Genomic DNA, 26,426 nt, shown 5'->3' with positions numbered 1-26,426 from the left:
CTGAGTGAGGTTAGCCTGTTCCAAAAGACCAAAAATCGTATGTTCTCCCTCATATGTGGACATTAGATCAAGGGCAAACCCAACAAGGGGATTGGACTTTGAGCACATGATAAAAGTGAGAGCACACAAGGGAGGGGTGAGGATAGGTAAGACACCTAAAAAATTAGCTAGCATTTGTTGCCCTCAACACAGAGAAACTAAAGCAGATATTTTAAAAGCAACTGAGGCCAATAGGAGAAGGGGACCAGGAACTAGAGAAAAGGTTAGATCAAAAACAATTAACCTAGAAGGTAACACACATGCACAGGAAACCAATGTGAGTCAACTCCCTGTATAGCTATCCTTATCTCAATTAGCAAAAACCCTTGTTCCTTCCTATTATTGCTTATACTCTCTCTTCAACAAAATTAGAGATAAGGGCAAAATAGTTTCTGCAGGGTATCGAGGGGGTGGAGGGGAGGGAGGGTAGGTGGTAAGGGAAGGGGTAGGGGCAGGGGGGAGAAATGACCCAAGCATTGTATGCACATATGAATAATAAAAAAATAAAAATTAAAAAAAAAAGATTAATCCATGTAATTGTGTGTAGTTTTAGTTCATTCAATTTCTTTGCTATACACTTAAATGCCCACAAAGTGAATTTATTACAATGCATTTATCCATTTTCTATAGATGGGCATTTGAATTGTTTTGTTTTTATGTCTCCTGTTGCAAATAAATGTGCAGTTTATCTAGTCCAGAGTAAATGACTAAAAGAACTGCAGGGTGACAAGACACACCAGTGTTCAAAGACAGAGAGAGTGCCAAATTGTTTCCCAAGCACCTGTGTCAATCTGCAGCCCCACCAGTATAGCAGTAGTTTAAACGTGCCTGTGAGTCCTTGCATCTTCCTAACCCTTGACTCTATCGGTGGGGGTAAAACGACATCTGACTGTGGTCCTGTTTTACACTCCCTGATTATTAGTGGGATTAATTGTTTCATACGGATCTTTTCTCTGAAATGAGTTAATATCTTTCTATTTTTTTCAGTGGCTTCAGGGAAGCACTCCATGATTGGGCATCATCTCCAACCCAAAGCATTTTCTATTTGAGTACTTACATTTCTCATCATCTATGTGTTCCATATCTTAACCATTTGTGGAAGTTAAATGTATTTCACATATATTTTCTCACTCTGGCTTCTCTCTCTAGAACTTAAAAAATTTCAAACTTTGCTGGGCACCAGTGGCTCATGCCTGTGATCCTAGCTACTTGGGAGGCTGAGATCGAGAGCATCACAGCTCAAGGCCAGCCCAGGCAAATAGTTCCCAAGAACCCATCTCCAAAAAAACCAGACTGAAATGGACTGGATTGTGATAGACCTGCTTTTGCAAGCACGAAGTTCTGAGTTCAAACCCAGTTCCAAAAAAAAAAAAAAAAAATCCAAACTTTCATATAATTGAGTTTAACATTTCATATTATAATTAGTGTTTCTATCTCTACTTTAAAAAACCCTTCCCTAGTCTATGGTCAAAAATAGCACCTCCCACATATTTACTCTAGTTTTTAAAGTTTTGTTTCTAATCCTTAGTCCTTAATTCATGTGGGATTGAGTCCTTTCTTCCTCCCTTCCTTTTTCCTCTTTCTTTCTCTTTTTTTCCATTGCAGTGCTTTGTATCAACCCAGGGCCTGGTGCATGCTACGCAAGTGCTATACCACTGAGCTACATCCCAGCTGGGAACTGAGCATTTCTATAAGAGGTAAGGATTAAAATGCACTAAGGAACTGCCAGCTCTTCTCTTCAAGAGCACCATGTCTCTTCTTTACTGCGTGTCCTTCCTTAAAAATTCATCTGATTATATCAGCACTGACCTTACAAATCAAACTGATTTGTTTATAGTTTCTGTATCTTCCACTGATGGATTAAAAATGTGAACATACTATTGGTAAATGGTAAACTGTGGAAGGTGGGGCCTAGTGGAGGAAGTGGGTTGCTGGGGCATGCCTTTGAAGGGTGTATCCTGGCCCTGGCCCCTTACTCCTCTAACTCCTGGGCTGTATGAGGTGAGCATCCATGATCTTCTGCCTTGCCTCAGGCCTGAAGCAATGGATCCAGCCACACTCAGAACGAAACCTCTGAAATTATGAGCCAAAATAAACCACCCCTCCCCTATTTTTTTTGAGATATGTTCTGGCTGTGTAGCTCAGGCTAGCTTCAAATTTGTGCTCTTCCTGCCTCAGTCTCCTGAGTGTGGCCTATCCTCCTGTAAGATGTTTATCTCAGGTACTTGGTTACAGCAATGAAAAGTCTGACTAACGTAAGTATTTCAGTTTAGTCATTTCTTTTAAAATTCACAAAATAATGTTTTCCATAGGCAATGATTGATTGGGCTTGCACACCTTTATCATTTTACCTGCTTAGCCAATCTTGTGTCTCCAGTGCTTAGTGTACGGAGAGGTTCCTTGGGGCAGGACTCTTGGAAGTGAAACTTTTCTAGTTCTCTGTCCTTAAGTATCTTTACTTTCCCCTGACTATAGGTCATACAGTTCTAGGGGGTTTAGTATCCATTTAAAATTGTCACCTGGCTTTTACACATAGTAAGCCTCTCCTACATATCCATTTAATGCATAAACAAATGGCTGTTGTGATGTTTATTAAGCTGTTCTTTCTCAGTCCAAATCCAAATTCTATAATCTGCATGTGATACTTTGGCAAGAACTCTGCAAATCCCATTTTCCCCTCAAGCAGATTTCTACCACCAGCAGACTGGAAAGCAAGAGAAGGGCCTTCCTGCTTCCTGTTGGCCCAGGGCTCCTATCAGGGTCATTCCAGCAGCAGCACTTGGTGCTGGGCACCAGTCTTCAGGCTCTCTTGGCCTCCCTGAACCATCCTCATGTTCACAGGTAGAGACCCTAGCTAGCCAGAGTGCCTCCTGTGAACTTCTAAGTAAGTTCTCAAAGCCCACTGCTTGTCTTTTTACGTTCCTAGGGATGGGAGATAACTGGCTATGCTTATTATCCACGGCCTCAATGTACCCTTTTGTCTCTTTCAGCCTCCACAATGTCATCAATTCTCTAAATTAAATTCTGTCCTCTGGAACACCTAGTGTCATTTCTGTTTTCCTGACAGTCCCCTAACTCAAATAAATGACTTAAGATAACTTTGTCTTTGCTGTTTGGTAGCCTGGTTATAATGGATCTGGACATGGGTATTTTTTTATTTATCCAGTTTAGGATACATAGTGCTTCCCGAGTCTGCTGATTCAATTATCTGTCTCCATATTTCAGATAATTTTTTTAAAGCCTAATGCTTTATTTAGTGATGCAATGTCCACAGTGTAGTGAGGGAATGGCAAAGCAGAAAAGGTAAGTAGTGTATCACTCATTTACCAAGAGACCTGAGTTTGCTAGCACAGAGTCTTTGGACAGATAGAATCCAGGTGATTCTTTTTACACAAAGCTTGCAAGACCCCAATTATGTAATAATGTCTAATCCAACTGACCTATCCATCCACTGAGCATTTCAGTAACATGCTTAAATAACTAAATGTATTTTTAGCTTAAGATGTGCCATTAGCTTTTCTTACTTATCCACTCATTTCTGATGCTATTTATTCACTCATCTTTGTTATCCCATCTTTAAAATGTTTTATAATGAATAATTTTCATATATTATATAATTTATAAATTATAAACTCCCATGTGCTCCTCACCAGATTCAATAATTATCAACAGAAGAACAATCTTGTTTCATCTATACTTTCATCTAGATTAAACTGAAGCACATCTAAGACTTCATGTATTTTCATCAGTAGATTTTTCAGTGTGTACCTCTGAGATAAAAACTCATGTTTAAAATATAAGCTTAATAAATTATGCCTAAAATATTACTAATTATTATTATTATTGGTGGCATTGGGGTTTGAACCCAGAACCTCATGCTTGCTAGGCTGGTGTTCTACCACTTGAGCCACTCTGCCAGTCCTTTTTTTTGTGTTGGACATTTTCAAGATAGGGTCTCACCAACTTGAACTTTGATCCTCCTGATCTCTGCCTTCTGAGTAGCTAGAATTACAGGCTTGAGCCACCAGCACACAATGCAAATTATTCTTTAATATCAACTACTCAGTTGGTATATTTCCAACTGTCTCATGAGAATCTCGTTTTACTTTTACAGTGCGAATTATAGTTAAAATAAGGGCCACACACTGCAATTGGTTGATGTGCTCTTTAAGTTATATTTGATCTCTAGAGTCCATCTTTACCTAATTTTGTTCTTTATAAATTATTCTTGTAGGAGCAGCATTATACATCCTGTGGCCCTCTAGTGACTGGCCTCTGTGATGCAACTCCACAGTCCCATTTAACATGCTCCTCTGTCCCTTGTACTTTCCATAAAATGTCAGAGTTTAGAATGAATTTCAATTTGACTTTTTAGGGAAGAGTGGGGGAAAACTATTTTACAGGTAGTGATGTGAACTTCCAACAGTCTACACATATGATCTTGGTTTCTGTTTGTGACATCAGCAACCAGTAATGATCATAGTCATAAAATTATTAATTAATATTACCACTCCAGTTTTTTAGTTGGAATATTCTTAATCAAGCCTTTTCTTTATCAATTATCTGTTTGCCTCAAAGTACAATTAATGCAGATGATACATGCTTGTTGCTTTCTAATGGCTTTCATTTTAATAAACAAGTTGTTCTGGGTGCATCCTCCAAGATAAAGTTATCACAGCAAATTTATTAGCATAAATATTTGTGACACAGCCCATCCACTGCATCTGTATCCTGGTTACTCATGTCACCCCGTCTTTAGGAGTGGGAGCTTCCTTGCTTTCCTATACTTGGTAGAAGCTGTTTCTATACAGAATCCTGGCTCCTTTTAGTGGAAATGGTACCTAAATATCACAATCTGGACACTAATGGTTTGGGCTAGACACTGCTTCCACTCTTTTCAGCAAATAGTCAGGAAATGTCTGTTTTGAAAATAATAGAACATATCAAAAATCCTTACTTCTAGTCCATAACTACAGATGTTTATTTAACATCAAGTTATTTTCACATCTGTATTTTCTTTTATCCATACCCCAAATTTCAGTTCTCAACACTAACAAAATTACTCATTTACTGAACTAAACACTAAACACCCCAAACTACTAAACTACTAGAAGAAAATAGGGGACGTTGACATGTTGAGGGTGATGGTTTTTTGGATAAGAACTCAAGAGCAGACAACAAAGGCTAAGAGAGATAAATGGGATTATGTCAAACTAAAAGGTTCAGGACAACAAGAGAAACAATGAACAGAGTAAAGAGATGACCTATAGAACAGGAGACTATATTTGCAAACTATGCATCTGACCAGGGGTTAACATCCAGAACATATAAGGAACTCAACCCCATCACCCAAACAATCTGTTAAGAAATGGGCAAAATACCTGAAAAGATATTTCTCAAAAGACATACAAATGACCAAAGGGTATGTGAAAAAAATGCTCAAAATCACAAATCATTAGGAAAATGCAAACCACAACCACAATGAAGTATTATCTCACCCCAATTAGAATGGTTGTTATCAAAAAGACCAAAAAAAAAAAAAAGCTGACACAGAGAAAGAGAAGCTCTTAGACACTGTTGGTGGGAATGCAAGTCAATATAGCCATTAGGAAGATAGTATGGAGGTTTCTCAAAAAATTAAAAGTAGAACTGATCTATGACCTGGCAATTGCATTACTGGTTATATGCCTACAGGGGACGAAATCAGCACATTGAAGAGACATTGGTACTCTGGTATTTACTGAGGCACTAGTCAACAGTCAACATAAACAATCAACTGAAGTATCCACAACTAATAACTGGATAAAGAAAATGTGTATGTACACAATGGAATACTATTCATCCATTAAAAGAATGAAATTCTGTCACTTGTAGTAACAGATGAACTTAGAGGTCAATATATTAAATGAAACCAGGCACAAAAAGACAAATACTGCATGATCTCACTCATCTGTGGAATCTAACAAAGCTGATCTCATATAAGTATAGAGTAGAACTGAAGTTACCAAAGTATGGACAGTCTGGACAGGGAGAGATTGATCAATAGATACAAAATCTCAGTTAAGAAGAAAAGCTTCTGTAGATACTACTTTGTGATTTATTTTAAAATCTAGTTACTTAAAAATAACTAGAAGAGAGTATTTTGAATGTTCCCATCACAAAGAAATGATAAACGTTTCAGGTAATGGATATGGTAAATAGTTTGATTTGATCACTACACAATATACAGATGTATTGAAGCATCACACTGCACCCCATAAATTTGTACAATTAATATGTCTCAACTCTAACAAAACTTAAGAGCTAGTGGTGTGGCTCAAGTGGCACAGCACCTGCCTAGCAAACGTGAGGCCCTGAGTTCAAACCCCGGTATCAGGAAAACAAAACAAAACAAAACTTTAAAAACAACTCCCTATTTTACAACACATACTACACCTACAATTTCAGAAGAACACTGTCAATGTATGTATTAACAATAGCATTACTGGTATAAAGTATATTCTTAGTATAAGGTTTTTTTTGTTCTTAGGGTAAAAAATTCTGCTAGGAGTACAAATAATTAATTATGTTTTGAAGTCACTTGGAATAATTCTTCTTGATGTGACTATAACAATAACTGAATTAGGTTCATAGTTAGGTTCATTTCATTTTCCTTTTAGGAAGTGACTTATGAATTTTTTTCTAATTATATAAAATCTTTATTTAGATCTAAAGTCAAATTGAAAAAATAATGTAGATTCAAGGAAATATCTAGCTTCTTTCATTCCCTGTCTCCTTTATGAGAAACCATTCACTGTGTGTGTGTGTGTGTGTGTGTGTGTGTGTGTGTGTGTGTGTGTACACACTGGGGTTTGAACACAGGGCCTCATGTTGGCTAGGCAGGCGCTCTACCACTTGAGCCACTCCACTGATCCTAAAAATATTTTTAAGATAAGGTCTTCCGTTTTAGAATCTTCCTGTTTACTGCTCTGTATCTCTCTCCTCCCCTGGCCATTAAAAAAAAGAAGGTAAATAGTAACCTAACTTAAGATTTTTCCCACTCCCTCCCCCCCCACTTTAGTATCACGGAGATTACTTCCTAGAAGTTCACAGAGATGCTCCTTGTTCTTTTTGACAGCTATGGATATGACCACATAATGAACATCCACAGGGAACTGCTCCTTTAGTCAGTTCACTACCTCCAGGCACTTGAGTTGTTCCAATCCATTAGAAATCAAGCTATAATACTGTCGTCTCACAGGTATTTTTATTCTAATATTTTAGCCAATGTATTTTTAGAAAAGAGTCTTAAAAGCAGGAAAAGGCACAAAGAACAGAAAGTACAGTTCTGCTCCTCTGTGTGGTGGCTATTCTGCTTTGCATTTCTCCACGGTGACAGCAAGCACTGTGTGACAGCACCAGTTTCCCCACAGCCTTACTAGGAGTATCTTACCAAGTTGTGGACTTTTGCCAGCATGATGGACAAGTGTAGTTTTGATTTGTTTTTCTAGTTTTTGAAGACAGAAGGCTAGATCATTGACTTTCAGCTACTTCCCTTTATTTCTTTTATAAACAAATATCTCTATTTAGGATATATACTCCTCTTGAGCATCACCTTAGCTGAATCTGTAAGTTTTGATATGCCATATCTTCATTTTAAAACATTTTCTAACATTCTTTGTGTTTTGTCATTGACTTGTGGGTTATTTAGAGAGGTACTGCTTAATGTGATCAAAACAGGTGGGGATTTTGTGTCTATCCTTTGCCTTGGATCTCTCTTTTTTTTTTTTCTTAATTCTATAGTCAGAAAACATTCTAAATGATTGCAGATTTTAAAATTTAATTGAGGAGGAGGCAGGGGGATGAGGGAGAATGATGGAGGGGGGTGAATCTAATTAAGATGCATTGTAACAGGCAAGGGGTATGGCTCAATGCTAGCAAAGCCCTGAGTTCAAACTCTAGTCCTACCCCCCAAAAATGTCATTTTTTTCACTTACTAGCTGTGTGAAAAAAAGATACCCACCACAACTAATATATGCTAACAAAAATGTCAAAAACAAATGAAAATACCAATTTAAAATTTTAATTGAGGCTTAATTTATGATCAACAAAGAAAATGTTCTATGCATTTCACAGCTGAAACCAAGATTACATAAATATCAGGTCATTTATTAGCAAGATATCTTTTATTTTTACTGATTTTTTTTTTTGTCTGCTTAATTCTATCAGCTTTTGCATGGTATGTTAAGTCGTTTAGGATTGTGGTTTCATTCAGTTCTTTTAGATCTGTCAATGTTTAATGTTTATTTTATATAATTCGGAGATATGCTATTGGTTACATATAGATTTACAATTTTCTATATTCCTTTATCATTAGGAAATCTCTTTTTTTTTTTAAGTACACAGAAGGATATGCACTGTTTATTTGCAAATACTATGTCATATTATGTAAGGGATTGGAGAATCCACAAATTTTGTCATCCACAGAGGGTTCTAGAATCAGCTCTATATGGATATTGAGGGGAGACTGAGGATTATACTCTCTTGGTTTTATTAGGAAATGTCTTAGTAATGCTTCTTGCCTTAAATTCTGCATTGTCTTTTAGTATAGCCATACCAGCTTTCTTTGGATTAGTAGTTGCATGCTGTCTCTTTTCTCAATTTGTTTAACTTCAACCATTTTATATCTTACATTAAGAAGTAAAGTTACTTTTTTTTTTTTTTGAGATACGTCTTGCTGTGTAGCCCAGGCTGGCCTCCTGCCTCAGCCTACCAAGTGCTGGGATTATAGAAGTGTGCTGCTATGCCTGGCAAGGGGTACCATTTTTAAAAAAGTATGTAATCTGGTTCAATTTTTAAAGCCAGCTTCATAATGTTAGTGCTCAGATTGGTTTACTTAATTCTTTTGTATTTGTTAATCACTGACAAGCAGGTTTATCTCTATCATGCTACAATTTGCTATATCACCCACCTGCTTTACATTCTTTTTATACCTTCTTGCTTCTTTTCAACTAACAAAATGGTTTTATTATTCTTTTTTCCCTGAATCATGTATTTGTTCACTGTTCTTTCAGTGTTTAACTTAGAGAATACAATGTGCACCTTCAATTTTTAACAGGATAAAATATATTGCTACTAGTTTAACATTATTTTCCTGATAATACTAAATCCTAACACTGTCCATACAACAGTATGGACAGTACAACTTCATAGGAAGTTGATCTCATTTTAACTTTTTAGCTGTTTCCCTGGAAACAATCCTAATAAAACTAGAATGTCACCTGTGTTATGAGAAAGCATTGCTGTGGCACAGATGACCTGACTGGTAAACTGCCAACAGAATGGGAGTACTGTGAATGACCTGTGGAAAGCCATGGTTCCAGGCTTTCCCAAGTGTGGATTGCTGGGCTCTGGGCCCATGGACTGTTGCGAGGAACTTGCGACTTCTAAGCCATGGTGTTTACACACTCACCCATATGTTGGTCCCCTGCCCCTGAGTTTCACTTGGGACTGCTGCCAGACAGTGACAGGCCTCTAGATAAACATGAAAAACTGCACTGTGCCTGTGTTTGCAGTTCTCTGCTGTTCTAGCAAAAGCAAGGCCATGAGGGCTTACTAAGACGTGTGACTACAAATGACCTGTCTAGTGAGTTCTAAGGCCATTGGAAGTCAGCATTGCAGAGTAGTGGCAGCGGTAGATAAGCACATGAGCTTGAGACTGCACATTTGTGGCTAGGTCTGTGATCAGGGAGAGGCTGGAGCTGCTAGGTTGGCTATGATCAAGTTGGGTTGGCCACTGATCCAATCAAGCATGGAGTAGTATCAGTGAGCCTGCACCTGGGAAGTGGGGGACATAATGGGAGAACTACTCTGTACCAGCTCTTAAGGTTAAACAGGACTACGTGGCAACCTGGCATATAAACAGGCTGTAGTGGCAATGGCAGTAGCTTGGTGCACATCTGGGGCCAACAGGGCAGGGACCTTTGCAGAGGCTTTTGAGTACCATGTGTGGAGAGCAATGTCAGCAGCAAGTTGACAGTCTGATAATGCTGACTGATTGATGGCTAAATTGGAGTCTAATGTTAGTTGCTGACAGTTGGTGATAATTAGTGGCAATGCAAACTCAATAACTCCCTAAGGAGAAAATTGCTAATGGGCATTGGAAGAAATAATAAAGGATAAAGACTATTTTAAAAGTTGAAGCCAAGACAATATAGAGATCCATGGTATTCTGAGAATGGTGCAAGTGGGAAAGTGGCACTCTGCTATTATCACTGCCATCTGCTAAGGCCTGCTTTCTCTGTGATCCTCAGAAGAGCAGTATCACCCACATCATCTGGGAACTTGCTAGAAATGTGAATTCTCAAGCTCACTCCTACACCCAGTGTTTTAACAGGATTGTGATTCTGATGTACTCTGAAGTCTGAGTGCTGTACTAAAGTTGTTAACTCAGGGTCATAGAGGCCGGTCTGTGAACCTACAATGGGAAGCAATGCTGGATTAATCTTCTAGCTCTTCTCCCCTGAAAACCTAATAACGGGTGATGTTAGCTGTTAGCAGGCAACACAGCTTATGGTAAAAATGACCCTGGTTGGTGAACTGTATCTGGACTAGGAGACTGTAAATAAACCACAAATACCTGGTGGGAAGCCAGGGCTTCGAGGTTCTGAGTGCCATGGATCTTGTAGTCTTATAGTCCTGTCCTTCTGCAGAACTCCATGCCCATGGGACGTGTGAGAGTGTGTGTGTGTGTGTGTGTATTTGGAGTTTGAACTTGGGGCTCTACCACTTGAGCCACACCTCCAGCCTTCATGGGGCTTTTAGAAAACATACTGATTCTCACCTGGAACTTATGACACTTAAGTCAAGATAGTTACCACACTAAATCATTTGATTTGTTCCCTGAGCTATCACTTGGCAGAAAAAGAGCAGGCTGAGAATAGGACCCCAGACTAGGTGTGCACTATGAGGGCACTCTGGAGGTTTACACCTAATGCTGCTATAGTGGTGTGCTGCCTTTCCTGGCTCACATCTTTCTGAGTGAGGCCCAGGAGGCCTGCGAGCTGCATGAACGTGAACTGTCTAACTGAAGACTACCTACTTAATGCAATTCCCTTCTGCCTTTTATATTACTGTTGCCGTGAGTTTTAATTTCAGAATATATTATCTTTATTTTGTATAGCCATACTTATATTTACACTGGCATTAACTTTTCCAGTTTCTCTGCTATTTCTTGTATTTGTGAACTTCCATCTGGGATAATTTTCCTTCTGCCTGGAAAAAAAAAAAAAAAACTCTGCTAGTGATTTATTTTTTTTCCCCTTTAGTGATTTTTAGTGTAAGTCTATTGGCAACACACACTTCTCAATTTTTGGTGGTCTAAAATTTTTTTACCTTTATTTTGAAAAATTCAGGTATAATTTACATAGAAAGAAATACTGAGACCCTAAGCATAACATCCAGTTTTGACAATTACTTAAAAGTCAGAAATATCCAACAATCCAGAAAGTGCTCTTATTCTGCTTCTCAATCAACAGAGCAATCACTGATCTGACGTTCATCGAACAGGCTAGTTTTGTCTATTTTATAATCTCATATTGTTGGAATCACACGTTATGCATTTTTTAATGTTCAACTTTGTTAGCATATTGCTGAGATTTGTGTTGGCTCTTTCCTGCTGAACAGTAGGCAATATATGAATACACCTGTATTTACCCATTCTTCTATTGATGGGCATCTCACTGCTTTCAATTTCATTGGCTACTGTGAAACTATCTATAGTTTTTTGGGCTTTTTTTGGTGGCACGGAGGTTTGAACTCAGGGCCTCAAGCTTGCTAGGCAGGTGCCACTTGAGTCACTCCACCAGCCTACTGTGAAACATTTTTTAACAAGTATTTTTGTGAACATAAAGTTACTGTTTCACTTAAGCTTAAATTTTAATAAGTTGCCCACCTGTTTAGAAAACAGTGATCCCATTTTATACTCCCACTAGTAATGTATGAAAGTTCTACTTGCTCTATACCCTCTCCAATGTGTGTCATTATCACTCTTTTATTTTAGACTATCTAAAAGGTATGTAAGTGATATGTCATTGGTCCTTAGTTTGCACTTGTAGGAAGGAGTTCCCCATAAATTCTGGACTCAAGGCCTATGTGACACATGTGCTGTGTTTTATCCTAGTCTGTGGCTTGCCTATGTTCTGAAGTATCTGTTGAAGAGAAGTTTTAATTTTGATGACGTCAACTATCATTTTTTCTTATAACTCATGATTTTTATGCCCTAAAACATCTTTACCTATAAATGTTAAGGACTAGAAGATATTCTTCAATCTATGTTTTGTTCTGGTAGTGTTACTGTTTTAGCTTTACTTTGTTGTTTATGCCTGGGGTTCATTCAAATTGACTTGTGGGTGATGTAAACTATGGGGGTTGAGGTTTTTTTCCCTTCTATATGAATAGTCAGTCTTTCCAAAAATATTTGAAGGGAATTTCATTTTCCACACTCAAATATTGTGGTGTTCTTATAGAAAATCATTTTGACCATACATCTATGGCCTTCCCATTCTATTCCACTTATCTATTTTCCTTTTTGGCCAATATCATACACAGTGATTATTTACTTCATTTTTGTAGGATACAAAATTCTTGAGTGGCAGTGTTGTCATTCAGCAACTGGAGTGTGTCATTCCTTTGTTCCATTTCCACTGTTCCTGATAAGAAGTTGGTTGTCAGACTTACAGTTGTTCATTTGCAAGTCACATTTTATTTAAAACATTTTATTCTTCTGTTGATGGGCATCTGTTTCCAGTTTCACTGGCTATTTTATTTTGATTTTCAAGGATTTCACTGGGATGTGCCTAGGTGTGATTTTCCTTGTACTTATTCTGTTTGGGGTCTGCTGAGCCCCTAGAATCTTTAGGCTGATATCTTTCATCCATTTTGGGATATTCTTGTCCATTTCTTCAGCCCCACTCTCTTTCTTCTTGACCTTGGAGACCCTAGATGTTTTTCTGTCATTTTTCTTAGTCTTACCAGGTTTTTCTTTCTGTGGGATTTAGTTTGCATATTACTCTAGTTTACCAATACTGGGCTCTGCTATATTCATTGAGATATTAAATCTACTCAGAGTTCTTCATTACTGTGTTTTAAAGTTCCGGAATGCTAATCTGATTCTTTTTTATAGCTTCTAGCTCTCTGGTGAAAATACCCTTTTAATCTATTTTCTCCATCTTTTTCCTCTGTTTCCATAAGCTTATTTATGGTGGTTAAAGTCCTTGTCTCTTAACTATAATACCTGGATTACCTATAAGCCTACTCCTTTTGTCTACATTCTACCTTGTCATTGGTCAAATGTTTCTGCTTTGCATTTCTAGTATTTTAAAACTGCCTGCTGGTGTTTCTATGTAGAACCACAGAGGCTCCCAAGGGCACTATACTTCACTAGGACAGGCTCTCTCGCATTCCATTAGGCACATGGGATGAGGAATGTACGGACTCACTCCTGTCAGATAATGAGCTTCATTGGGCTGTCCTGAAGGTTAATAAAACTTAATCTGTCCTTGGGTCATCCCTGTTCCTCAGGTGTTGCTCTCTAAGGACTTTGATTGAGTATCCCTGATTGTCTGCCTCTTCACCCTTGAAAAAACTTTCCTTTTAAGAGGTTCCCAGCCCACTTCAGTGTCCCATCCAGGCAGGCTCAAGATGAAAATATTGAGGGAAAGTCCAGTCATGTACTTCAATTTGGCTCTTTGTTTCCTAAGTGGTATGAGATGAAACTATTTCATTTTACCCTTTCTAAGCTTTTAGGCTAATTCCCCAGATTTCTATGGCTCTGTCTCTAATTAAATGCCTCTTGGGAAAAAGAGTGACCATGTGTTTAATTTCCAGTCTGTTAATCCCCCCTTGAGCAACTGATGCAAGCTTCACTTTCTTAGCACTGGCTTTCTCCTGGGACTAAGCCCAATTCTTAGCTCATGGCCAGGATCAAAAGTCCCAGGGGGAGAAAAGGACAGCTGGCAATCACCAACTCATCTTGAAAAGGTTCTTTGGTCATCAGCAATTTAGTTCTTTCATATCCCATATTCCACAGTTCTTTGATGTCTTTATACATTTGGTTTTGAAATGTATCTGGACTTCAAGTTACTGCAATGCACTGACCTATCCTGACCTACTACATCCCAACTGGAATATTATTATAATTATAATTATTATTATTTTTTGCAGTGCTGGGGATCAAACCCAGGGCCTCATGCAAGCTAGGCAAATACTCTACTCTGAGCTACATCTCTAGCCCTGAATATTAATTTTAAGATATGTATTAATTTTTAACCTGTTACTTGATTAAATCTTCCTATTCTTTATAGTTGGTTTTCCAGACATGATCTTGTTAGATACATGTCTTTGTTTTCTTTCTCTATATCAGTAAAATAGATACAATGGACATTCTTGTTCTCAGCTTTAGGAGAGTACCTAGACAGCAGTAGTAAGGTCTGGCTTTTCCACATATATGCCATATATGCATATATGTATGCATATACATGAAATCATGTTAAGAAAAGCATCTATCAATTCCTAATTTAGAGCTCTTAATATAAATTAGCAAAGGTTATGTCTGATGCTTGTGCAAGTTTGGGTATGATTAAATGATTTTCCTCTTTACCTCTGTGAATATTAAGAATATTAAGTTTTCAAACAGTGAACTAATTTTGCATTCCGGGAATAAAGACCTTGGTCATGATGTATTTTTTAAAATATGCGATTGGCTTGTTTGTTAATGTTCTCTTTATCACATTTGAATTGATGTTAACAAATGAAATAAGTTTGTAGTTTTATTTGTGATGTCAACTTTTTCAGATGTGGGAACCAAGCAGTGTTACATTAGCTTCATTTTCAAATAAAAGTTTTCATTTTAATGCTTCTGAAATACAGAAGCAATAACACTTCTTTGTTTTTTGTTTATCTTTGATTTTTAAGACAGAATCTTGCTATGTAGCTCAGGATGGCCTTGAACTCACTTTGTAGAAGGCTGCAGGCCTTGAACTCATGATCTTTCTGAGTGCTGGGATTACAGATATGCACCACCACACCCAGACTGCATTTTTCTTTTTAAAGTTTGATAGAAATGTCCTGTGAAGTCATCTAGGCCTATTAAATGTATGGTTGGAATTAAATGTTTTCTCTATTTCTTCTTTGGCAATTTTTTGAATTAGACTCTGTACCTACGGAGGTCAAATTTTATAAGTTGTATTCTCTTTAAAAATACTCCATTTAGGTCTTTAAATTTATGTGTATAAATTATGCGAAGTACTTTCTGATTTTTTTCAAAGTAGTTTGATTCTTTAAATATCCTAGGTGGTTAGTTCCCATTTTAAAAAAAAATTCTGTTTATTCTGGCAATCCCTTTTCATTTATTAGCTAGTAATCTGTCCATTAATATATATCAAAGAAATCAACTTTTAGATTCATTATTTCTACCAGTTTTCTATGTAACTATGCCATTTTTTTTTCTTTGTTAATTGTTTTGTTTTGGTTTGGTTCAGTTTATTTTTTCTTCCTACCTGTGAGTGTTTACATTTTCTTCCTTTTTTTCATTTTACTGATGTAGTATTTAATGTTATGAAAATTTTTCTAATAACTTTTAATCTATTCTACAGATTGCTATTTTGTTTTTACTATTATTTTCAAGAGCCCATAATTTTTATTTTGTACTTCCCCTTTGACTCAACAGCTGTTTAAATATGTTTTAGAATTTCCAAGTAGAAGGGCTTTAATTTTTTTATTGTTAAATTTTATATTACTTTATTTTTTGCATTATGGTCAGAGAATGCTATTTATATTTTTTCCTTTGGATTTATTTGAACTTATCCATTGCTTTGATATGATCAAGTTTCATGAATATTCTATGCTTCAAATGAAAAAAAGATGAATTTTCTATTACTGAAGTTTAGCACTTGATATACTTACTAAAATTTACTTTAATGATTATGCTGTTTAGGTCTTTTATATCCTTACTAATTTTTTGCCTACTATTATTGGGGTGTATTTTAATTATTTCTTTATGAATCTCCTTTACCTCATGAAATCTGTTTCTAAATTATTGGGTAAATAAACATTAATAATGTTTATAAGCTTATTGTGAACTATATCATCCTTTAGCATTATAAAATATACTTCTTTGTTTCTTCAAGCCTTTTGATTTAAATTTTACCTTGTCAGGTATGGAATCATAAACTTTTCTCTCTTATTTGCATTTGTTTTGAATGTCTTGTCCATTTACAATTTTATTTTAAGTCTTACTAAATTTTATTTAGGTGTGTGTCTTGAATACAGCATAATCTTTGGTTATGCTTTTCTTTGGGTGGGGGTATATATTTTAACTAATCTGAGAGTCTTATTCTTTTAATAGGTGAGCTAAGCCCATTTGCGTTTATGGTTATGATTAATATGCTTGTCCTCAGTCCCCGAATGCATCTGCAATTACATGTGTATGTGTATTCTTTCACTATACTTACTCATTTGCATATTGTCACTTCATCTTTTCATATTAAGGAGAGCTTACATTACACTTACATACTAATTTGCAGTATTTCTCTATACTTTTGGGGTTATATTCTATTGGTTCCCTTCTATTCTTTTCTTACTTATATTTTCTTCCTTCTCCACCAGGATTTGATTCCCACCATTCTTTAATTCCCAATTAATAACTATTAAATAATCAGTGAACTTATTTTACCTTTCATATATTCTCTCACCATTTTTTGATAGTTGTACTGTAGCTGTATTTTCCGAGAATATGATACTGTCTCTCTTAGAGCCAGTAGTCTTAGCTTTGCAGGTAAAAAATACCATGCTTACCACTAGTCCCTTATTCCAATGCTGATCTGGTGATTTAGGTTGTCAGAAACTCATTCTCCAGTTAGGTAGCCTTCTCAAGAAGGGGTTCTTGGGAAAAGTATTTGCCAAATGCTCATCATAATTTGCCTGTGGACTCTATATTGATAGTCAATTAGTAGCACATAAAGTCTTTAGCTCATTTTTGTCTTTGGAGGTGCTGAACTCATGGCTTTGTGCTTGCTAGGCAGGTACTCTACCACTTGAGCCATGCCTTCAACTGTAGTTATTTTTAAAACAGGGTCTCACTTTTTGCCCCGGCTGGTCTAGACTGCAAATCTCCTATTTCTTACGCTTCCTGTCATTGCTGGGATTACAGGCATGAGCCACCACACCCAGCTGCTGATTGAGATGGAATCTCATAAACTTTTGCCCCCATGTGGCCTTGAACCATGATCCTCTGGATCTCAGCCTCCCAAGTAGGTGGGACTAAAGGGGAGAGCCACTGGCATCCATCCAGCTTACATTTTTTTAAGTATCCTAAATATGTTCGTACTCCATTGTCTTCTGGAACTGAGTCATAGTTTACAAATCTGGTAATATTTCTTTTTTTAAAATTTTACCTGCATATTCAAAGAAGTTTTTTTTTTTAATAATACTTTCACCAGAATATTTTCATCTTTTTTTTTGGCAGTACTATGGTTTGAACTCAGGGCCTTACGCTTGCTAGGTAGGCACTCTACCACTTGGGTAACACCCTAGTTCCTAGAATACTTTTTAGAATTGACTATACTGGTTGATTTTCCCAACAATGTGGTGCCTTTTCAGTATGTACTTTCAAGTTGTTTTTTTCTTTAAGAAGCATGTTTTTGAATTATAATTTTTAGTATTTATTTTGCTTCATTGCTTTGGTTTCTGCTTCAGGACTCCTATTATATGTGTATTGTGTCTTTTTTCTTTTATATCTATATCACTTTTTCTCAGATCCCTTTACCTTTATTTCTTTTTGATTAAAAAACAACTCCTCATTTCTGTTTTCTTTTTCCTTAGGCAATAGCCATTTTATTTGCTCTGTGCTACTTCTTTGGTCTTCATTTGGAAATAATTTTTTTATTTCTAATTCTAACACTGTTGATTTTCTTTTCAAATATTCCTTTCAGCCAGTTATCTCAAGTTTTAGCTTTCCTGATCCTAATTTATGATTTTCTTACATAATCTGTATCAGTTCAATACAGGGGTCTAGACTCAACTATGTCATTGGCTCAAGTTTCAGTATTCAGAATTCCTCATCACCTGTCCTGGAAATGGACTGGACTCTTTATGCTGTAGTCCCAGTTGCCAGTGAGTTCACACTCACGTTTCTGTACACACTTCACATTTTTTTTTAAATGAAGAGAAAAGTCTTTAGAACTCTACTTCTTCTAAGACTGACAGTAACACAGAACAAAATATGCCCTATGCAGGGTACAGTTGTTCTGAAGTGGAAAGATCTCTCATGGAGACCAATCCGCTGTGCAAGATGTTAAGTGGGTAAATGTCAAGGACTCTTTCAAGTCAAATAATTCTCATTGATAAGCATTGTTGCTGACTGTTCTGGATCAGTTGTTTTTCTGGCAATATGCCGTTTAACAAAGTATATTTTACAGAATTAAAATAAGTCTTATTTATTTAATTCTAGTTTTAAATATATTTTCCTTTCTTTTTAAACTTCTCCCATATGCCTCTTTCTGTTTGTGCTGTACTCTCCTTGCTGCTCCTAATTTTGTCATCATTGCTGTGACATTTTTTCTATTTTTCTAAGCATTGTAGATAAAGGCTTCTCAACCTGTATTTCTGTTTTCTACCTCATCTTTTTATATCCTTTTCTAATCTCTCCCTGTGGTTTTATACCTTTGCCTGTGATTTTTATTCATAAAGAAAACTGTTTAGTATGATTTTTTTAGTTCAAGGCAAAAAGTCTTAGACTGAACTAGAATTTGTCCCAAAACAATTATTTTCCTGCTGCTCTTTTCCTATGTTTATATAAATGTTGTATTTGCCCTGTTTTTATCTATCAGGATTTTCCTGGCTGGGTTATATGTAGAAAATTCCTGTAAGTGGACTTTTGTTAACATATTATAAAATTGCTATGCTAGCCTGGCATCTGCTAAAATTCATCTTGTATGGCTTCTGGGTTGATGTTAATCACTTTTGGCAACCTTTAATTTGTTTTGGAGTCTGGAGATCACATATGTGTCCTACTTTAATTATAAGTGGAATTTGCCAATGGTTTTTCCATGTGTAATACACAAAAGGACATTGTTATCTCACTCTGTCATATCCATACTGGAAGCTGAGTTGCTTCTCTTACTCATGATGTTATATAACCTCATAAATATCATGTAATAATAAGGTAGAGGGGTTCTTAGCCATAAAGTAATCAAATTAAAATTTAAAAACTCCTTCTCTTTACAAAAATATTACACAGAGTAGAAGAGTAGCCTTTTTTCCAATTATATTTTCTGTATAAAAGACAGGTTCTATGAAAATATAGTTATAAAAGTACTTTGTTTCCTGCTTTCAAGACAAAAGATATTTCAAGTGGTGTTTCAACTGACCATCTAAAATCTCTAACTTCATCATCACCAGAAAACCTGACTTATTTCTATACTTCGATTCCATGGTTCCCAATACCACCATTTCTATATACCCAGGCTGACATAAAGAAGAGAGAACCAACTGGGTAAGTTTCAGCACGGGGTAAAGAAGGAGGGAGAAAAGAATATTCACTGGTGATAGAAAAGGTGAAGGAAAGTGATTTAAACACTCTAATAGGGTCATTTCATACTATCTCTTTAGTTGCCCAGTGTTAGCCATGAACAGAAGAGGTGAGAGCCCACTTAGGGACACATAATCTGGAGAAGTCACAGGTGGGCAACAGTCTCCAGCCTTCCTGTGGGTGACTCACCTTTTCCAAAACTTTGGCAATGCGGGTGCCAATTTGTTCAAGTGACTGTTGTGGATATTGGTCTTTGCCAAGATTCTGTAATACCTGGAAAAAGAAGATGAGAGGAATGAAAATGAGGCAGGACCTAGATAACACCGCTGTTGTTCAACTGGGCACTGGAGCCCAAGAGCACATTGCTTCTCTGGGACACATTCATTATAGCAATATTGAAAAATAAAGGAAATAAAAACTACTTGTAACTCCTCCACCTAGACACTGCCACTAGTAATACCTTTAGATATATTTTTCAGATATATTTCTGTGCATGACTATATTATGTTTCTCCCAAAATATGGGCTTGCATGGCATACTGTAACCTATGTTTTCACAGAATAAATTCTGAAAGTTTCTTAAAGCCAGTAAATATATTTCTACCATATGTTTCCTAATGGTACTACTGTATATTATCAAATCTGTACCAAAATTTATTTAACTCATCTTCTAGTGTGGATATCTGTGATATGCTTTCCAATTCTTCTTTGAGGTATATTCTTTACTAAGCATATGCTGGGTGTGTTCTCCTTCCCTTCCTTGTTAAGAATGCCAATAGGAGGAAAGGTACAGTGGTACACACCTGTAATCTCAGACACTCAGAGGACTGTAGTTTAAGGAAAGGCCAGGCAAAAAGTTAGTGAGAGTCCCATCTCAACAAACTAGCTGAATGTTGTAGCATATGCCTAAAATCCCAGCTACACGATAGGAGGACCATGGAACAACTCTGATCCCAGGCAAAAAGCATGAGACCCTATCTGGAAAATAACTAAAGCAAAAAAGGGATGGGGAGGCATGGCTCAAGTGGTAGAGCACCTGCCTAGCAAGCACAAGGCCCTGCGTTCAAACCCCAGTATCACAAAAAAAACAAAACAAAAACAAAAAAAACCCCAAACAAACCAAAAAACACCAAAATAATAAAAAAACAAGCCTCTGTCTGATGGCAAGGCAAAATATCTCCCACCTTGAGGGATAAATCAAAATTAGAATTTCATGGTCTTTATTTTTAAAGCATAAGCTCAGTCCCAGGGCCTGAAAGAAATGAGGCTAGGCCCAAAAAAGTTACTTAGGTAACAGGCAACTGAAAAATAGCAAAAAAGAGAAAACAAAAAAGGCCTGGCTACTTGTGTTCTCTGTCATCAGTTGCATCCTAGCTGTGAGGCTTAAGACACACCAGGCTGAACAAGGTGAGCACTCACCTCTGTTAGCTGACTCTCACCCATGTAGTGCAGGCTGGCTCGGTTGGACACCCCATGCAAGTGGTCCAGGGTGTGCATGCTTGTGGGGAGATTGCCATTGCAAAGTGGCTCCGTTGCTGGCTGCTGTATAGGGGTAGCAAAGTCTATATGCTCCGTGATGCTGAAAATGGAGATTAGCACATGAGAAGTCCCAGTGGTTGGAGAGAGAGCACTACCAATCATCTGCTCGTAACTTCTGTGTGCTATCCTTCACCGGAAAGGTTTTGAAACAAGGGGGTTTTCTTTCAGGATTTCTTCTTCCAGGGTACAAATAGCAGTAATACCTACAACTGGTTCCTCCCTTTTACTTTTCCTTAATGTCTAGAAGCACACTTGTCCTCACAGAAAAAGTTATCTGAAGATTAGATTAAAATTTTATGCATAGTTGTGGACTTTATCATGTGCAAGACTTCTCTTCATGACCCTAAGTCATCATTTCTTAACTCTACACAGGCTAAATAGTGTAGACTGTACTACTGGAACTGACAATGGCACTGATATGGCAAGTGGGCACTGTCAAATTTTATTTTTATTATATTTTACTTATTTCTTTCGGTGGTAGAAGGACTTAAACCTGTCCTCACAATTGCAAGGCAGGTGCTATACTACTTGAGCCATGACCCCAGCCTCCCGAATTTTATTTAAAATTAAAATGAAAAAAAAAAAGCTATTTAAAAAGTTTAACTTATATTAGGCAAACATTTATTCATCCAATCATTATTTATTCAGAGCCTCTTTCATGTCAGACACCAAGGCTATAATAAGGAACACTCAAGTAGCCCCTGTTGTTACAGTGCTCATATTTTGTGAGGAATTCATTTATTGCAGATGTGGCAAGTTTTAAAAGATAAAAATACAGTATAATGAAAATACACCATAGGAGAGTACATATTTCCTCCACACTATGAGGAGGTTAGTAAAGGCTTCCCTGAGGGAGAAAGATTTGTGTAGGAACCAAAAGGATGAGCCAGGTGAGAAAAGCAGTGAGACCATCACCACAGGCAGAGGACCTGCCATACGTGAAGGCCATTTGGACCACTCTAAATAGTAGTAAGAAGTTACCAGATTGTATTAAGGAGATTTGACTTACAGTCAGAGAATCCTCAGTACTGTGGAGCAAATGGACTGAACATAGGCAAGAGTGAACAAAGCAAGAGGCCCAGCTAGAAGACCATGGCATGAGACTAGGTAGGAATGGCAGTGCTCTGGTGTAAGAAGGCAGGAATGGTGATGAGGAAAAGTAAGATAGTTTTGAAAAGTATTCAGGGAGTAGGAATAAGAAATGTTAGTAGACTGGTTTAAGGGATAAAGAAAAAGGATTATTAAGGGTGACACTGCGTTTATGGCCTAAGCACTGCCGAAGAAACTTACTAAGCATATGAAATGGAAAAACAAACAAAACCAACGATGTTTTTTAGATGGACAATGGGTAACAAAATTATGGGTTTAGTTTTCTTGAGCTTGGGGTGCCTAAAAGAAATGCAGAGAAGTCCAGTAGCCTACTGGATAAAAAAGTTGAAGGCTTTGAAGAATGGTTTGGTTTAGAGATCCAAATCTGGGAGTTGTCAATACATCAATGGTGACTGAAGTTCTTAGAGCGGATCAGCTTAACTGGAAATGATTATACAAAGGCTTAGTAGAAAATCCTGGGAAACTCCAATACTTACAGGGTAGAAAAAAGGCCAGCAAAAAGAGAATGAGTACCCCAGGAGAAGAAGCAATTACCAGAGAGGCCACATTACTCAGCTTGAATCTTGGCAGGTGCTGATAAATGTGGAATTGCTCTGGCTTCCATACAAGTATATGATGTCAATGAGAGACCTTGAATTTTGTGTTTCTAAAAAGAGTGATCTGGTCTTCAATTCAAACTAAGTTATACATGACTTCTGATAGCTTGCAAAGGAAGAAGGCCCTGGGAAGGGTGCACTAAGAAGCATATTCACTGCTTCTCTACAGTCGGTTGAGTCCATCTGTGGGCAGCAATGGTCATTCTTTTGCTAACCATAGCTCCAGAAAGGTGACCCTTTTGACCACTGCTGAAAAAAAAGGGCATCCTTGAAGTTAGCTGAGGCGCCATGAAGGAAGGAAGGTTGAAGATACTCACTCAATGTTTTTTGAAGAAACTGCAAGCCAGGTGCTCACGATGGCAGTCAGCTCTACCCAGCGGAGTTTGAGGCACTCATCTGGGCTGGGCCACCCCAGACTTTGATAGTCACGTTTTTTTCCTAGAAGGAAAATATGTTATGAATGGACAGAACTGTACATGTACAGAAGCTAAGGTGTCATTTTCCCTGGTGATTACTTCACCCAGACTGGTGTGTTTGATGGTGCCAGTCATTCATTATTCCAGTCTTTAGAATTTCTACCACCAAAAAACAGATGTAGTTAAAATCTTGTCATTCACAGCAATGATAATAAAAATTATCTTCAAATAAAGTCTTATTCTCAAAGATAGTGAGGTAAAAATAGAAGTCTTGGTTGGATTTACAGTTAATCAACATGAAATAAAGAGTTAAGATGTTCTTGGCAAATTTAATTTTTCCCCTTCTATATTTTGATTTTATAAGGGCAACTCTAACTTAGTATAAACACCTATCTCTAAAGCAGGATTTCTCAACTTGACCCTGTTGACATTTTGCACTAGGTAATTCTTTGTTGTAGGGAACTGTCTTGTGCATTAGAGAATCCTTGGCCTCTACCCACTAGGTGTCACTAGCACACCCTCCCCACTGCCAAATGTCTGACAGGGCACAAAATCAACCTAGTAGAGAATCACTGCTATAAAGAAAAGTAGAATGGAAAATGATGGTACTGTAAGGTCACCATTTATTTCAAGACCACTTACTTAGCTCAAATCTAGCTAAGTGTTTTATACTCATAACCTAACAAGGTAGGCTTTAATCCTCAGGTCTCATATGAGAAAACAGAGGCTCAGAGAGTGATTTGCCCGAAGTCCCCTGATAGCAGGTGGCAGAGCTGAGATTCAGACCCAGGTCTTTTGACTCAACATGCAAGGTTCCAGTCACCACACTTTTCTAAGCTCTCTAGGGCTTGGGCTGGTGGAGTGGCTCAAGTGGTAAGAGCGCCTGCCTAGCAAGTGCGAGGCTCTGAGTTCAAACCTCAGTGCCGCTGGGAAAAAAAAAGAAAAATTAAAAAGAAAGAAAGAAAAGCACTCTAGGGCTGCTACAACTCTGTTTATTGGTCCCAGATATGACCTTTTGGGTCCAGGCCCTTTACTTAGATCAAGTTCCCAACAAGAGTGAAACCAAGTCTTATCTGGGAGGGAGACTTCTCAAGGAATGACAAGGGATGGCTAGGAAGAACTTTACTTTTATATAGTACTTTTTATACTGTAGGAATTTATCAGCAATAGAAAACCACGTGAAGTACAGAAAAGAATAGTTAAGGAGAATTTCAAATTAATTCTGTTAATTAGTCACTTTAAACAAACCATACACTGCACAATAAAGCTTATTTTCCTTTTATATTTAAGAAATTCATTTGAGAAATATTTATTGAGCACGTATTAAAGGGGCTCAGAACTGGGTAAAACATTGGGGATACAGACAGGAGTACTTAGACAGCCTGCTCTTGAGCTCACAGTCTAGTGAGGAAGATGAACATAAACAAACATTATAATGTAATAGGGTAAATGCTAGCGAAGGGATCGAACAGTTGCACAAAGGAAACAGCAACTAATTATGCTTGAAGGTACCAAGGAAGAAAATAGCACTTGAGTTTCAAGTTTAAGGTAAGTGATATTTTAGCACTGTATAAGGTGGCATAAAGACATTCCAGGCAGAGGGAACAGCATGTGCAAAGGCACAGATGTAAAATAAGAGCATGGTTGCTTCAAAGTATGGTGCTGAAGGCTAGAGAGAGGCCAGGCTGTAAAGGGTCTTATACACCACACTAGGAAGTTTGTACTTTATCCTGAAGGCAGTGGGAAACTTCGAGCCCATATCTCTCCATCTTGTTCACAAGGATATCATAAGAGGCTCTGTTAAATGCCTTGCTGAAATCCAGTTATATTATGTCTATGGCACTTCCCTGGTCTTCCAGTCTAGTAGCCCTAACCAAAAAAGGAAATGAAATTAGTTAAGTGTTATTATTAGTTCTTAGTAAACCTATTATGGCTCTCAATTACCTCCATTCCCCCCACAGGCTCATAAACAATCTGCTTAGTAATTTGCTTTAGAACTTTGTCAGAATTTACCAGGAAGTTAGTAGTTGATAGTTAACACAATCCATATTTACTTAAAAACTGAGACGCTGAACCTCTCTAGTATTTTTGCATCTCTTCCACATGAGAACTTTTCACTTTAGTGATAGTGAGTGGTTTCATGATCTCATTTGCAAGTATATCCAATGTCCTACTTGGGTATATCGACTTGCTTTATGTGGGCCCGGGAGGGTAACTCAGTGGCAGAGCACTTGCCTAGCATGTACAAAGCTCAGCACTGCAAAACAAAACAAAACAAAACAAACCACCAAAAATCTGCTTACGTGGCCTCCTGTTAGATCAGCCACATAGAGCCTTACCTTTTACTTTTATAAGAAACTTGTATGTTTTTTGTTTATGAAAGTAACAAAGGCTTACGTAAAATATTAGAAAATGGAACGGTCATACAGAAGAAAATAAAAATTACCTATAGCTCTTTCAGCACCCAGAGATGACCACTCACAACATTTTGGTGATTTCATTTTAGATTTGTTTCTATGTGCTTACTTATTATGCTGTATTTCATCAAATCTAAGATGTCATCAACTGTAAGGTGCATATTACTTTATACAGTTTCAGAAAGAAAAGACCTGCCAACTATTACTAAGATACAATTAATTTTAAGGTGTATCTTAATTTCAGAGAAATTCAAATGCAAAAAAAAGTAGTCGATGAAACAGCATATTTACTATTCTATAAGAATTAAAATATTGACTGTGCTGTTTATAAAATGTTTTTGCAAACTCACTATATTACAAATACTTTGGATGCATAGTATATGGCATCCAGGTTGTAATTTATTTAGGCCTGTTTATGAATTTTTACTATGATAAGCAACACCATGAGCAACATGTTAATAAGATGACTTATCTAGGGTAAATTAGTAGAAGCATTACTGGCATATTCTTTTTTTGAGAGGGCAAGTTTCCACTATGGAGTCCAGGATGGCCCTGAACTCTTGATTCTTCTGCTTGTACCTCCACAGTGCTGAGATTACAAATGTGCACCAACATGCCTGGCTCACAGGTATATTCTTAAATTTTTTTGATACATCTTGTCAAACTACCCCAATTAATTTTATTAACTTTCACTGTGTATTATACATTTGAAAACAGTTTGATAAGCAAAAGCGGTAATCTGC

The 26,426-nt window shown here is 37.2% G+C and overlaps 1 protein-coding gene across 7 annotated transcripts in view; it reads right to left on the bottom strand.

Moving 5' to 3' along the window:
- Positions 1-26,426, bottom strand: part of Ttc17 (tetratricopeptide repeat domain 17) — a 123,470-nt gene that overhangs the window by 7,481 nt on the left and 89,563 nt on the right. For 4 of the 7 annotated variants that reach the window (XM_020162345.2, XM_020162347.2, XM_074044639.1 and 1 more), the window contains 3 exons: positions 23,168-23,288; positions 21,025-21,184; positions 19,796-19,879 (listed from right to left, as the gene is read on the bottom strand). In XM_020162345.2, coding sequence (XP_020017934.1) covers positions 19,796-19,879; positions 21,025-21,184; positions 23,168-23,288 — 365 coding nt within the window. Of the gene's footprint in view, positions 1-8,085; positions 11,293-19,795; positions 19,880-21,024; positions 21,185-23,167; positions 23,289-24,244; positions 25,136-26,426 lie in introns of those variants that run through there. The other 3 variants (XM_074044641.1, XM_020162350.2, XM_020162349.2) reach the window with 2 other exon arrangements.

Source organism: Castor canadensis, chromosome 1 (genome assembly GCF_047511655.1).
Source record: "Castor canadensis chromosome 1, mCasCan1.hap1v2, whole genome shotgun sequence".
NCBI classification, from domain to species: Eukaryota; Metazoa; Chordata; class Mammalia; order Rodentia; family Castoridae; genus Castor; species Castor canadensis.
The sequence above is the reverse complement of the archived record's forward strand: the minus strand, read 5'-3'. Positions and strand labels throughout refer to the sequence as shown.